Source organism: Enhydra lutris, unplaced genomic scaffold, assembly GCF_002288905.1.
Source record: "Enhydra lutris kenyoni isolate GAN:26980312 unplaced genomic scaffold, ASM228890v2 scaffoldscaffold22, whole genome shotgun sequence".
NCBI lineage: Eukaryota > Metazoa > Chordata > Mammalia > Carnivora > Mustelidae > Enhydra > Enhydra lutris.
The window spans coordinates 949621-964248 of NW_019154106.1; the positions used below are offsets into that span (position 1 = coordinate 949621).

The 14628-nt window shown below is 66.5% G+C and overlaps 1 protein-coding gene across 2 annotated transcripts in view; it reads left to right on the forward strand.

The window, feature by feature from the left end:
• The first annotated feature begins 127 nt into the window (after positions 1–127).
• Positions 128–14628, forward strand: part of LOC111149846 (BR serine/threonine kinase 2) — a 57842-nt gene continuing 43341 nt past the window's right edge. For both annotated transcript variants that reach the window (XM_022507148.1, XM_022507149.1), the window contains exon 1: positions 128–221. In XM_022507148.1, coding sequence (XP_022362856.1) covers positions 128–221 — 94 coding nt within the window. The remainder of the gene's footprint in view (positions 222–14628) is intronic.

Consider the following 14628-nt stretch of genomic DNA (forward strand, 5'->3'; position numbering starts at 1 on the left):
CGGACCCGGCCCAGCGCACGGACGCGCGGACGGACGGACGGACGGACGCGGACGGACGCGGCCCCTCCCTGCCGCCGCCGCCCGCCCGCCCGGGGCTCCCACCTCGCCGGCGCCGGGCCCGGGAGCGATGACATCGACGGGGAAGGACGGCGGCGGGGCGCAGCACGCGCAGTATGTGGGGCCCTACCGGCTGGAGAAGACGCTGGGCAAGGGGCAGACAGGTGCGTGCGGGGCCGGGGCGCCGGGGGGGACGTGCCTGGGGCTTTCGGGGAGACAGGGGCCCGGGGGGAGCGGGAGCACCGAGGGGGACCCGGGATCCGGCGTAGGGAGCCAGGGGACCGCGGCACGGGAAGGGGGGGCGCAGGGGACCGCGGACACCGATGGAGAACGGGGGCCGGCGGGACCGGGCCGCCGGGGGACGGGGGCTTCAGGGAGACCAGGGGTCCATGGGGACCGGGGACACCGAGGGGGCCCGGGGACACGTGGGGGGGCCAGGGGACCGAGGACATCGAAGGGGACTGGGGGCATGGATGAGGACCGGGAGCCGGGAAGGGCCGGGGGCGCCGGGGAGCAGGGGCGCACAGGCCCGCGACCGGGGAGGCCGTGCTGACTGCGCGCCTAGCGGGGTGGGGGGGCGCCAGGAAGGAGGTCGTCCCGAGCGGGGAGCTGTAGGCCCGGCCCGCGGCTCCGGCCGGCGGCCGCGAACAATGGGCGGCTGGGCGCCGGGTCCCGCCGCGGATCCCGCAGGCCGCGCGGCTGCGGTCGGCCGGGCGCGGCCCAAGGACACGCGGCGCGGACGGGGGCGCACGGGCCGGGCCGGACCGGGCCAGCGCCCCTCGGCTCCGGCTGCAGGTGCGCGGCCCCGGCCGCATTGTGCGCCGGAGCGACCCGGCCCATTGTGCCGCGGGAGGAGGGGGCCGAGCGGGCGCCCATCTGCCGTCTGCCGCGGCCGCGCTAATAGGCGTGCTGCCCGAGCAGCTGCGCCCCGGGCCGCGCGCCCCCGGCCGCGACCCCCAACTGCCGCCGGCGGCGGCGGCGGTCGTGTGGCGGCGGCGGGCAAGCAAGCAGGCAGGCGCGCAGGGAGGCGGCCCTACGCGTCTTGAGGGCCAACCAGGCCACCTTGGCCAGGCTCGGACCTTCCTCCACGGTGGGAGTGGGAGAGTACCAAGGCGCCCCGGAGGGCTGGACAGCGCCTTGCCCTCCTCTAGCCGCTGTTTGGAACGTCTGCGACACTGCACTCCCCAGGGGAGGGACAGGGAGGCTGGTGCTGGGCCCTGTTCGGGATCCCGGACCATACATCTCCAAATCCCAGCCTGCGGGAGGAGGCAGGGCCCTGGCTGGTCCTGGCTGGCTTTCTGGTGATCAGGCTAGCTCCCAGCCTAGCAGCCATCCCCTCATCCAGCTGGCCAGGCGTTCACAGAGTGGCTTTGTGGGAGGCTGGGCTCAGCCATTTTCTTTCTTCTCCCAGGATGGGCCTCTCCTGGCAGCCCAGAGGTCCGATTGGCACTGACTGCTTCTCCCTGTCTCTCTGGAAGTTCCTTAGACCCAGGGCTGGCAGAGGAGAGGAGGAAGGGAGGAAGAGGGTGCAGCAGTGCTGGTCCCACCCTGCTGGTGCAGGGTGGGGGTCCAGGAGGGAGCTGCTCTGGCCAGGAGGCTGCAGGCCCTTCCCAAGGCCCTTGGGTGGCACGGAGTTGCAGCTAGGAGGTGGTGTGAGGGAGGAAAGTGGGCCAGGCCCTGGGCTCTCCAGGGAGGGCAGCGGCTGTGATGGAACTAAGGCAAAGTGCCTAGGAAGGGACCTGGCAGGGGCAGTGGGAGCTGCCCCTCTCCCACTCTGGGGGGACAGCCTCTGTGCCCACCACTGAGACCCCAAGGGGCCTCTGGCAGTGGGGCAGCACTGTTGGGAGAGGGGATGGTGTGGCCCGGGGTTCAAGAAGGAGGTGGCAAAGAGCTGGTGTTCGTCTGAGTTCAAAACATGCATGTTTCCTGCAAGGAACAGCTGTGGTTGGTGAAGTCCTCAGTGGGGGAGGGACCTGGGGCAGCAGAATGTGGGAAGCAGTGAAATAATCTAATTATCGTACCAATAAAATGTGATTATAAGGAAGCGTCGTCGTGTGAGTGGTGACAGCAATGAGTTATACGTGGGCCGTGCTCGCCCGTCTCCATGGCGGGGGCTGGTCTCGTACTCTCCACCGAGTTATCTGTTGTACAGGTAATTACGGGAGGTTTCCACTGTAATTAACAGTAGCGAATACAAAAGGATGTGCTGTGCGCGTGTGTCAACAACACGTTGCCCTGTGATGTTTAGAAGCAGCTCCCAGGGGCGCACAAAGTGAGCGGCCTTCCTCCTCGGGTCCCTCTCTCCTTCGAGGGGAGTCGCTGCTGGCCTAGTGGAGCCCCCCCGGGGGGGCTGTCCATCCCGCATTCCTTCTGGCTTCGTCGAGTGCCGGCAGCCCAGGAGGGCTGGGGGAGGCTGTCCTCTTGGTGCTGTCTCACTGTCCCTTCTGTGGAAGGGTCATCTGGAGTTTGGTGGACGGACGTGAGTCCCTGGGGTGTGGGTGCTCTGGGCCTGGCCCCGGGGCTTGCTGGCTGGTCTTCAACATCAAATGCCAAGAGAGTTGCAGTTTCCTAGGCCTGTCCTTTTGCTCCGGAGATAAACGTGTGACCTTATCTGGGGCTAGGCTTTCTGCCAGGAGACCTCAGCGGAAGAATGAAGGACTGTAGTTCCAAGTGCCACCCCCCCTGCAGCCCACTGCAGATGACCGCGTGCCCGGGTCCCCCCCGCCTGCCCCACACGACAGCATGCCCGGGTCCTCCCTGCTCTTCACGTGCACTCTGCCCAAGTCCTGCAAAGGGGAAGCTGTGGTCGGGGAGGGAGTCAGCCGGGCGGCCGCTGGTCCTCTCAGCCCTGCACATCCTGAGCCAGGGCCCCTTGGAAGGGGTGCCTGCTGCTCTGCCCCAGGCTGCGGCCTTCGGGACTCAGGTGGGGTGGGGAGTGCTGCCCAGGGCGGAGCTGGTGGCAAGCCTGGTCCAGCCTTTTTACCGCAGCCTTCCCGTGGCCCGCAGCTGTTGGTTGGTGCTGGGCTCTGCGGGCGGCTCTGTCCTTCGCGCGGGTGTTAGGCCACCTCTCCGGGCTGCTGTGGCTGTGGTTTCCAGCACATCTTCCTTCTGCCTGGGCATCTCCGCACAGCTGTCCTTAACGTTCTGGGGGCGCCTGTGTCGGCAGCCCCAGGAGGCCTCTGTCCCAGCCAGTGTCATGTTTTCCACTGGGGGGTTGGGTTTTCAGGACCTGCGGGGAGACAGGTGTCACTGCCGAGGCTGTCCATCCGGTCCCTGATCCAGGAAAGGCGTCTTCGCCTGGGGGGCAGAGGCACCTGTGGAGGGTGCCGGTGGGTCCCGAGTGGGTCCTGGTAGGCGAGTAGAGCTGGGGGGTGTCGTGCACTGTGTCGCTCTGGACCGTTCAGGCTGGAGAGCAGAGCAGGGCCTGCCCAGACCCGAGCCTGACAAACGTGGCTGCAGCTCAGCAACCAGAAGGCCGGGGGACCCCGCTGGAGGAGGAGGACAGTGGGCTCTGGGTCTTGTTTCCCGAGCTGTGCCGCCCAGTACGATGCGGGGCTCTCGGAAACCCTCTGTCTGCGGGTGGAAACCAAGGAGGCGGCGGCTAGGGCCTGGTGTTCATATGAAGGGTCAGTCCAGCTCACAAGAGACGTGGGGCGGGGGGCACCCTGCGGCTCACCTGGCTGCCCTGGGAGACTGGTGAGGGGTGGCGAGAGGGAGGAGACGGGACTGCCACACTGAGGGAGCTGGGACGGCCCCTGGAGGTCCTCGAGGGACCTTTAGGAGAATTCCCATGGGGTGCCGGTGTCAGGTAGGCTGGAGAGGAGTTGTGGGGTGGGGGAAGCTGGCAACGATGGGACACGTGAGGGAGGGGAGACAGGTAGACCCGCAGGTGCCCCATGGCCCCGAGCTGGAGCAGATGGAGCAGGCCCGAGGCAGGAATGGGAGGAGAGGTGCCTGGGGCACGGAGGATGTGTTTGGTTTTAGAAAGTTGAGCAGAAGACAGCTTGAGAGCCAGCGAGAGGCTGTGGGGGGGGCCCTGGAGATAGGGGACGGGGGTGGGCTGCTGGAGTTGGCCCCAGGGTGCTGTTGGGAGCTGAGGCCCAGAGAAGGGGATGCAGCCAGAGCAAAAGGAAGGTAGACGGGGCGGAGAGTGGCTGGGCCTCTGCTGGCCATGTGTGGACGACCTCCTGTGTCTGGGGATCTCTCCTCCCGCCCCGTGAGCCTCCGCCCTCGGTGCAGCAGGCGGGCCTCTGTCTGTCTAACCCGTCTCCGAGCCAGGACGCAGGCTCCGAACCGAGTGCTCTGCTCAGGGACAGCAGCTCCCTGGGGGTGGAGGGAAAGCCCCGCCTGCTCATGGCACAGGCTCGGTTTCAATGTTCAAGTAGCAGGACCCTATTCTCTAGTAGTTGTGGTCCGAGCCCCCCACACCTGTCTCCCCCGGGGCCCCTGGAGCTGCTGGAAAGGCCTGTGTCCTGCCAGCGACTGAGCAGCACAGGCGCTCCCCAGCCCCCCTCCCACAGTGCATGCTGTCCCCCAGAAGCCCCCAGCTGGGACTGAGAGCTGTCCCTGCCAGTGGAGGGGAGCTCAGCTTGGAGGTTTCTGGGGTCATGCCTTAAAGGACGGGCTGTTTTCTGAAGGTAAAGATGGGAGGGTCCAGGGGGTGGCCTGAGGCCTAGGACCCTGGTCTCAAAAGTGTCCCCTGCCCACTATGGTCGGTCACAGCTCTGAGTACCCCCGAGTTTTCATAGGTCCCACCTGCCGGGGATTTGTGTGTAGCCGGAAGGACGTGCCAGGTGCAGGGCTTGGCCTGGGCAGTGCAAAGGGGAAGCCAGTGCTGCCAGGCTGGCTCCAAGCGCTGAGGCCAGTACCCCCGCCCCCAGCCAGGGTTCCCACGGTGAGGTGGGAAGAGCGTGTCCTGTGCCCAGGGGCCTGGTTGTCTCTAGAGCTGTCTGGGAACAGGGTGCTCCCACCTGCAAGGGTAGAGACGGGGCCAGAGCAGGTCGACATGGAAGGCTCTGGGTGGGGGGGCAGCCACCCAGGACTGTGTTTGGGGGAGAGGAGCCACACAGTGAGGCGCTCCGGGTCCTGCCCCCGAACCCAGCCTGCCTGAGCGTGGCCAGGGGCATCCTGACCCTTTCTGGGGTCTGAGAGGCTTGGCCACACCTGGTGAAGTGTGTGGGACGGGGGCCTCCAGGGCTGGCTCCTTGGGCTCCCCTGCCCCCCCACCCCCACCGCAGCCTCCAGAAGGACCTTGTGGGGCCAGCACAGGGGGTGGTGCAGAAAATCAGCTTGGCTTGGGCCCCACCCAGGGGCACGGGTCTCCAGCTGATCGAGTCCTGGGCGGTTAGGGCACCTTCGTGGTGGCCTGCTGCTCTGGTTTGGAGAACACCTGTGCCTTCAAGGCCATGGGACCCCGAACTGGCTTTTTCAGGGGTCACGGGTGGGTGAGGCTGCTCTGCTGCCTGCACCCTGGCCGAGGGCTGTGCTGCGGGAGGAGGCGGCTGACCGCCGGGGTCACCTTGCCTTTGCCCACTGGGGTGTGGCTGCACCTGGGGCTCCCTGGGCCCCAGAGCCCCCCTCTGCTTTGCCTGCCTCTGGTGGATGGTGTCCCTGGGGCCTGGGAGGGCTCGCACTCTCTGGGGGGGTCCCTTGTCCGACAGCGAGTATGGGGCCCCCACGCCTCCCAGGGTTCTCACGGCATCCAAGGGGCCTTGCCGCCAGCCTTGGGCCCCACGTGTTCCCCACATTGGCTTTTCCCTCTGGGTATGCAGGGTGGGCCCATAGGACTTTGTGGCCACCTCGGAGCTTAACGGAGTGGGTCTGTGCTAGAGGCCTAGGCCAGGGGCTGGCCGGACTCGGCTGCTTAGCCCCTGCCCCTGAGCCGGGTTCCTGCAGCTTCTGTGGGGCTCGTACTGGGAGTGATGTTAGTGGGAGGGTACATCTGCGGTGGGCAATGTCTGGCGGGAGGATAGCGGGTCCACGGCTGTCAGGTCCCATCTGGGCTCTCAGAGGACAGGAGGGACCCCTGGGCTCCCTGGGGCCCTGCAGGAAGTCCTTTCTGGTGTGGGGAGGGCTGGTGTCTCCTGACAACCACTCCGGTGGAGCCCTTCCGGGTGCGGGGCTGGTCAGCCCCAGGCCTGGGGTGAGTCTCCCTGAGCCTGGCTACGGGTGTCCAAGCTGGCTGAGGCCTTGCCCCAGGGGTGCCGGCTAGCTGAGCAGGGCTGCCCCTGGCCGGCTGTCTTGGACGCTGGACAAGATGGAGGCTGGGCCGGGCCTGAGGCTGCAGGGACAAAGCCCGGATTGTGTCCGGCCCCACTCCGAGAGGTGGCCCAGGCTGTGCTCTGCAGCCTCTGAGGGGCCAGTGTTCTGGACCCAGGCAGCAACCCCACCCCCCAGGACAGTGCTCCCAAAGGCCCTGCGGCTTCCAAGAGCAGCGCTTCTCTTCCGGGCAGTCTCCTCGCTGTGCCCTGGGGCAGCGGGGTCCCTCTGGGTGCGTTTCGAGGGGACACGGAGGTGTAGAACACCGCATGAGATCCTGGGGACACACACCTCACGTCCTGAGCTTGTGAGGACAGAGCCCCTTCCCCCGGGGCCTGCCACATCCTTGTCTGCACAGGGGCCTGGGGCTGACCCCACTTGAGCCTGACCACAGGGCACAGAAGATTCCCAGGGCCTCATGGTTCTGGTTTGGGGACTGGTGGCGGGGCTGAGGGTCCCCGGGACTAGGGGCTCAACAGCCTGCAGTGGGTGATGGAGGCACCCTCCACCCATTGCCGTCCACTCTGGGCTCAGGCAGGGCGAGACTGTGTGCCCTGGAGGGCAGGGCTGGCCCCAGGGCGGAGGTGGGAGGGCAGCCTAAACAGCGATTATGCGGCTGAGTGGTGCAGTGGGCGCTGGGGATACGTCAGGCCTCGGGGCCATGGGCCATCTGTGGGGGCGGTGGGAGGCTGCCTGGCCAGGAATGTGGCATCTGCGAGGGGTGGTTTGGCCCGGGTACCTCCTGGGGAGCTGCTGGCTTGGGCCAAGGGTCAGGGTGGGAGGGGCCTGGGGCCTCTGTGCTGGGGGCGGCCGCCTGGGCACCTGGTGGGTCCCTCCCTGTGGGCAGCGAGAGGAGGCAGTCAGCTGGGGAGCCCCTGCCTGGCCTGGCTGCGAGCTCTCCTGAGCCCTGGCCGGCTCTCTCCCTGGCTAGGGGGCCTCCCAAGGGGGGCCAAGCCACGGACAGAGACAGCCACGGGGTGAGGCAGGGCTGGGGTGGGGAGGCAGCCCTGAGGCAGGGTAGCTTAAGGCCCCTCATTCTCTCAGAGACATGGGGCCACCAGCAGACTGGGCCCCTGTGTCCCGCTTCCCCGGTGGTACTATTGCTCTCAAGCTGGAGGCCAGGGCACAGGTGGGTAGGGGTCGTCGGGAGCCCAGGTCTGCAGAGGCCAGGTGAAGCCCCCTCGCCGGGGTAGGGAGCCCGGGGCCTGGGTATAGCCTGGGCAGTTTTCCTGCTGGGCATGGACAGCATCAAGGCGTGAGCCCTTGATGTCTGGGTTGAGGGACGCGGTGGAACTTTCCAGGCTCTTTGCTCTTCAGGGTGGCAGTTTCCATGTGTTTGAGGAGCCCCAGGTCCCCGGGACCATTGAGATGTGTGCGGTCGGCTGACCTGTAGGCGTGACCCTGAGGCCTCTGCGTCCCTACCTCCTGTGTCCACTCTTGGCATATGGCGTGTGGGAGCCTGGAAGGGGCTGGGCCGGCCGCCCCCCGCAGGAGTCAGCTGGAAGGTGTGGGGTGTTGTGACTGTCTGGGGTCTCCAGGGTCAGCCTGTGCACAGAGCCCCCAGGGGCAGGGCCCCCACCGGGCCATCAGTGAAGAGCTCAGATTGTGGATGGTCTCTGCGACCCCTTGGAGAGTGTCCCGTTCCTATGCTGTTTCTCAGATCTCCTCACGTGTGATGCTGGTGAGGGACACGGCTACCTTAGGGCTTGGCAGGGGCCCAGTGTGGCTGCTGTACCCAGTATCCCCCTTGGGCCATGTGCCGGCCATGGTGCCTGAAGGAGCCCCAGGCCTGGGCAGGGGACCACGGGGAGAAACGAGGACAGATGAGCTGTCGCATTTACTCATGTCCTTGGCGGGTGTGATGTTCTGAGTTCTCATTTGGGGCCGAGTGGGTGAGCGTTGTTGCAAGGCTGGCTGGGCCAGCTGTGCTGGGCTGTGGGGTCGGGGAGCAGGGGGCACAGTCGTGGGGCCTCAGAGTGGTGGCTGCCTCACCCCGAAGGCTCTGGGCCGGTGAGGAGCTCGTCCTGTCCCTTCCCCCTGCCACGCAGTGCCCTGCTGCCCTGGGACGCCTCCTGCTCCATGTTTCGCTGCTGGCCAGCCGGCGGCTTCCTCTGTCCTGACCCCCTCCACCCCACGGATGGGGCCCTGCACTGTCTTCTGGGACCACAGCTGGGGCTTCATGGGAACCGGCTTCCCCCCTTCTTCCGCACAGGGACATTTTCAGACACAGAAGAGCACCCAGACCCAGAGAGCCCACCCCGGCCTCGGCAACAGGAGACCAATCTCGCCCCACTCCCACGCCCCAGCCTGCATTATTTGGAGGCAAGTCCCAGCCATAGTTTAGATGTTTTGGTGTGGGTGTCTGACACTCTAGAAAAGCACAGTGCCAGGTCACCCCGTGCAGTCAGCACCAGGTCCCCAAGCTGGTAGAAGTCAGCCAGATGCTAGATCCTTCCCCGGCAGTGGCCGTTTCCTGGAGGCTGAGTCTCCACCACTGGCTGGGTCTCTGCCCGGGGTGCCTGGAGGCCAGCGGGGCCCGGGGCCAGACGCTGCTGCCAAGGGTCCTCAAGCATCACCCTGAGGCCTGGGACCGTGAGGGTCTGAGTTCCTGAGCCCCCCCGGGATGCAGTTGCTGGTGGGGGGGGCACACGGTGTGTGGCTGTGTCCTGTCCCGGTGCAGCAAGGACGGAGTAGCGGCCTGTGGTCCGCACTGTCTAGACCACGGACCCTCCGGGCTGGGAGCCAGGTGTGGGGCACGGCGGAACACAGGCTCAGGGCTGCCTGGGGGCCACAGCCCTGCCCCATCCCGAAGCTCTGGTGACCGCTGTGTGCACAGAGGGCAGGCCCGGCAGGGCTGCTGCATGTGGAGGAGTGAGGGTCGTGCAGGGTCACGCAGGTGGGGCCAGCCTCCGGTTCTCCCCTGGTCCCGCCTCCCAAGCCCCCCGTGACCATAGCAGCATGGCAGAGGGAGGCCCCATCTGTGTGTGGACCCCACTGCCCCTCCTTGTATCCCGCTGGCCCTTGGCTCCAGGCCAGCCTCAGGCCCTGGCTACGGTGGTCGTCTCCTTGAGAGCCGGCGGGAGTACTCACTGCGGCCTTGGGCATGCTGGAAAGGCAGGAGGACAGCAGCGTGTGTGGTGGCCGGAGCCCCGGCAGCCCTGCCCACCCTGGGCCCACGGGCCGGCTCTGTCCTCACTGAGCGGCTCAGCCAGCACGCCGGGCCTGGGCCTTCTGCATGTGACCTCACGCAGAACCAGCGGACGCCTGGCACCCCCTACACTGTATGTGTTTTTGGGCTTCCTGCCTGGGGCTAGGCCTGCTTGAGGAGGCCGTGCCCGCTCCCGCCCCGTGGTCAGGGCTCAGGTTGCCTGTGCAAGTGCGTTCCCCAGATGGGCATGTGCGTCTTGCTGAGCCGTGTGACCAGGATCACGGTCACCTGAAAGAGTCTCCCTCTTTACGCCTATGCTCTCTGCCCTCTCTGTAAAGGCAGGGGTCCCCCGGGAGCCTTGTGCTCTGGCGCCAGCTCCTGTGAGCCCTGTCCCTGGAGCATGGCCTGCCAGCCAGCAGGGCCATCGGGAGCTGGCACGGGGATGGGGGGGGTGCATGGGGGTGGACAGACAACCTGGGACCCCTGCACTCTGCCCCAGAGTGCCCCTCACTGGTTCCTGCCAGCAGCCTGCAGCCCCTCTTACCCTGTCCCCCTGCTTCCTGAGTCTCCAGGGGGCGCAGCCACAAGGCCTCAGGTCATGCCCCCCTTTCTCCTGCACTCTCCTGGGTGGGGGGCCTTGCTGGCTGCACCCTGACTCTGGGTTCTTCAGGGCTGAGAGAAAACTGCCCTAGGTGGGGTCCTGGTTGTGGACGGGGCCAAGGGGCTGCTCTCTGTCCCCGGTGCCTGTGCGACCTGCGGGTGGGGAGCTGTCCAGCAGCGCCGTGCTGAAGTCTGCAGCTTCCGCTCCCGGGGAGGGAGGGGGCCGCTGGCGCGTCCTCAGGCCTCTGCCGCTCTGGGAACGTGTCTGGCCTGAGCCTGCGTTTTAGCCCGGCTGTGGGGCCACTTCTGTGCTGACAAGGGGTTAGAGGTGTGCCTGCTCGAGTCCTCACCCTGGGGGGACAGAGATGTGGGGGGTGGAGGCGTCAGGTATCACCCTGCGCCCCTATCTCCCCGGCCCATGGTGCTCCCTGCGCAGTCTGCTCTTGCCGCCCTCTCCCTGGGTCTACTGGGGTGGGGGATAGAATTCAGGAAGCCAGGCCCTCAGCCCCAAGACCACCATCCTGGGCTAGCTGGGCGTGGGCAAGGGTATCTCCCAACGAGAGCTGAGAATGAGACAGGAGGGAGTGTTTCCTGTTGCTGGAGGGATGCTGGGCTTGGTGGATAGCGAGGGGCTGATGCTGGCTTATCTCTAAAGAGGCGGAGGACTTGTCTCAGATTGGAGGTTTGCTGACTCTAAACCCCAAATCCCAGGGGATTTATAACTAATCATAAAGTGGCACAGATAGAACACCCTCCAGCAGACGCCACAGAGGGCATCTGCACACACGGGCTGTAAGGTCCCGGCTGGCACAACAGACGCATGGGGCTTGGCAGGGGCTGGAGGGGAACCCCTAGGTGGCACCTGGTAGCCTGGGGTCTTCAGGGGAGCACCTGTCAGAGTCTGGCTAGGGGAGGGGCTGTGGTGTGCGTTGTCCTCTGCATCCCCAGAGAGCTGCTGTCCTGGGCGCTGCCCAGGGAGGTAGGTACAGGCCACATCCATGCCCCACCTGGTTCCTCTGCCTGTGGGGTGCTCAGACCCTATTCCACAGCTTGCCTTTGGTCAGCTGGCCCTGGGGCCTCTGACATTGGGGCTCTGTGTCCTAGCAGCCCCTCTGCACCGCACTGCCCTCGCGTCTGCTGGAGAGGGGTGGGGAGCCCGGTTGGGTCACGTGGGGGGTCAGTCATGGTTATCCCCATGTTCAGAGACCCAGAAAGGTGGCCACGCCTCAGCCCAGGCCGTGCCATCCTTGGTCCATGGATCAGTGTGGGGGTTACCTCCTTGTCGGGCTGCTGCCGCCCCCTTTGGGAGCCAGGCTGGGGGGTGCAGATGACCAGAGGGGGATCGGACAGAAGGCCACGCCTAGGGGAGGGCTGGGGGACCAAGCCTGAGCCTGTTAGCCCTGCAGTCTCCTTCACTGCTGCTTCTGTCCAGGCATCTGCCGCATCCCGAGTCCACCTGGCTGGGGGGCCCGTAGGTGACAGTCCCAGGGGACAGTCCCGCCACAGCCCTGGTGGCCCCTGGCGGCTCCAGCAGGGTCCCCCCATCTGCCTCTGCAGTAGGACTTCAAGAGTGGGCAGTAGGTTACTCTGTCGAGGGACACCCTTAACCTTAGTGTCTGCGTGGCTGGCACTTCAGGAGCTCTGGAAGAGGCCGCTGGGGAAGCCAGGCCCCCCGAGAGGCGCTGGCAGCTGTGGGAACGCAACCCAGGCCCCATCTGGCCGGCTCTACCCTTCCATGCTGGTCTCAGGAGCTCACTGCTGTGGGGCATCCTGCTGTCCCTGGGGGGCTGCAGACCAGCACCCTCCCCCCGCCAGCCCACTCGCAGGGGCACTTGTTTTATTTATTTTTAATTTAATTTAATTATTTTTTTTTAGGGGCACTTCTTTTAGATGACAAGTGGCCTCTGCCTTGGGAGCCCTGTAGCCCCCAGAAACAGGATGGGCGTGTGGTGGCGGGGGCTTCGGCTCTAGGCAGGCTCGGGCCAGGCGCTGACTGGGCGTTTGGGGAGCAAGGGGCCCTGCGCCTCTCCTCGGCTTGTCGGGGGCCCATCCACAGGTCGGCAGGGACAGAGCCTGGGAGCCCCAGGCCGGCAGGGTGACGGCAGGTCTGGTGTGTGTGGCCTTAGGACGGGTGGCCTCCGCTTGGGTGCAGGCCTTCCTGACCTGGCCCGTGTGCAGGGGCTGCTCCGAGACCGGTTTGCAGGTTCCCGAGGGCGGAGGGCACATGTGTGAGTATCGGCGCCTTCCCCGGCCCAGGCCCTGGGCAGCGGGTGCTCCTGGGGGTGGGGGAGGCTGGTGGGACAGGGCCTGGCTCAGGGTTCAGGGCACTGGGTGTTAGCAAGTCAGGGCAGTGGTCCAGGGCCACCAAACAGGGGCCTTGGGCCCGGGAGCAGCAGGCCTGAGGTTGGGTGCTGGCAGACCGTGGGCCCGTCAGAGGAGGGGCTGCTCTTTTTCTGGGGCTTGTATCCATCTCCGTCCCCTGAGGGCCAGTGCTGAGGGGAGAGGAGGTGACAGAGGCGACGTCCCACCCCGGCCCAGTGACTGCGGACAGCTCCAGGCAGGTGGGCCTTGGGGACCCGGGCAGGGCTTTGGGAGGATGAGAGGGACACCTGTGGGCAGGCGGGTCTTTGCCTCTCCCCCCCACTCTCTGCCCCCGCCTGGTAAGCAGATCCCGTTAGTACCCCGTGCCGCAGAATACGTCCTCCGGGCGCTCTTGGCTCCCGACCCCAGCGGGGTGGCGGGGGGGCACAGGGCCGCGGCACTGTTCTCCCCCTGCTGCGGGGATCGGGCGCAGGGTGTGTGGCCCGCCGTCTGCATGTCTGGGAGCATGCCCCCCCAAGGGACCCGGGTGTATCTGGCTTTGGAGGTCGTTCCCTGGCAGAGGGGCTGAGAAGTACCCTGACCACTGTGCCTCACCCAAGCTCAGTACCAGGCTGCCTGGGCGGCCTTGGCCAGACCAGGAATGACCCACCTGTTGCCCCCCCGCCCCGTCTCCAGCCCTGGTGCCTTCGCATCTGGGTCATGTGCGACACCGGCCAGGGTCCCTGAGCCTAGGCACCTGCCCCAGCACCCGCCTCAGCCCCCAACTCCCCTGGCTTAGGTGGTCCCTACGGTCGGGGTGTCTGTGCCTTGGTATGGACTGAGGCCTGGACCTGCCCTGCCCACACCCAGCAGGCTCTGGGCACTGGGCTCCCTACCCTGGCCTCCTTTTCTAGGAAGAGCCTCCCTGTCCTGCCGGGCCACAGAGCCAGCACTGCTCTCCCCGGGAGGAGTCTAGGCAGAGGGCCTAACTCAGTGCCCCCCCCGCCCCCCCAGCAGGGAGAGGGCACAAGCTTGCTGGCCCCTGGGAGGGCAGACACGAAACCATCCTAGTGATTGGGGAAACCAAGTCGGAGTATTTTAAGTGCTGACCAGGTTGGTTGTTTCGCCGGTTTGTTTGTTTTCAGTGCTAAACCCCAAACCGATGGAGTTCTGAGCGGCCCCGTGTTGTCTGCTCCCTTGCAGAGATGGTCTTGGTTTCCTGTGAAAGCCCTACAGACTTGTCCTACCTGGGGAACGGCAGGCCTTGCTGCCCCACGGGGGTCCGTCTGCCCTGTCGCGCCTTCCCCTCCAGCCTGCTCGGCCGTGGGAGCCTGTGTGTATCTGAGGCTGACCCAGGCAGCCCTCCCGGGCATGCTGGGCTAAGGGGAAACTGGGGGTGCCTGGTGGCCCCAGGCAGGGGACTACGCCTTCATCTGCCTGACCGCAGGCTGGCTGGCAGATGCAGGGGCCCTCAGCGGCATGTGGCTTCCCTGTGTCCTGTATCAGCGGGCTGGCAGCTCGGCCACGGGTGCTCCTGGGAGCTGGGAAGCAGGCAGGGCTGGAGGGTGTCAGGCCTCTGGCGTCTGCTCTCTCGAAGCTCCTGCCCCATTGAGAAGGCCCTGCGGCTTCTAGGAAGTGTTTGCGCCCCTGCCTTGGCTTCTGGGTGGCCTGGGCCTGGCTCTGTGCCGGAGGGTCCCTCACGCCTAGCAGGTGTGTGTGGAGTTGGACAGGGTTGGGCCTGGCCCCCAGAGGCCCTGGGTGTCTGTCTGCGTGTGTGGTGGCAGGTGGTGGCTCCCTCGGGCTTCCCAGGGCGGGCAAGCTCATTGCTGTGCCGGGGGCCTGGCGGGACGGGTGCTGGCAGGTGTGGAGATGGTAGGGAGGGAAGGCCTTTGTGCTCTGCTGGGCAGGTAGGCTGAGGTCTGTGTCTGCTGCTGGGACCCCTGGGACCCGGATTGCCGGCTGCTCCTCTCTCTGGGCAACCCCCGGTCTTTCCCCTGCCGGGCGCTTGGGCGCAAACTCAGGTGCTCTGCCGGCTGTCCCTCCACACCTCCCCGGGGCACGGGACACCTGCTGGCCACGCCATGGTGTCCACTCTGCGGGTGTGACCCTGGCCCCCTGGGGTCTCGCCTCGTTGAGCGTGGGGCTCCCCAGCCCTCTCCCTTCACGGCAGCCCCCAGGCCCTCTCCCTCTGCCAGATGCTCCCCGCAATCCCTCCCCCTTCCTGAGGCTCCTCAGCACCCCCACCTTTCCCTCTGGCTTGTGGG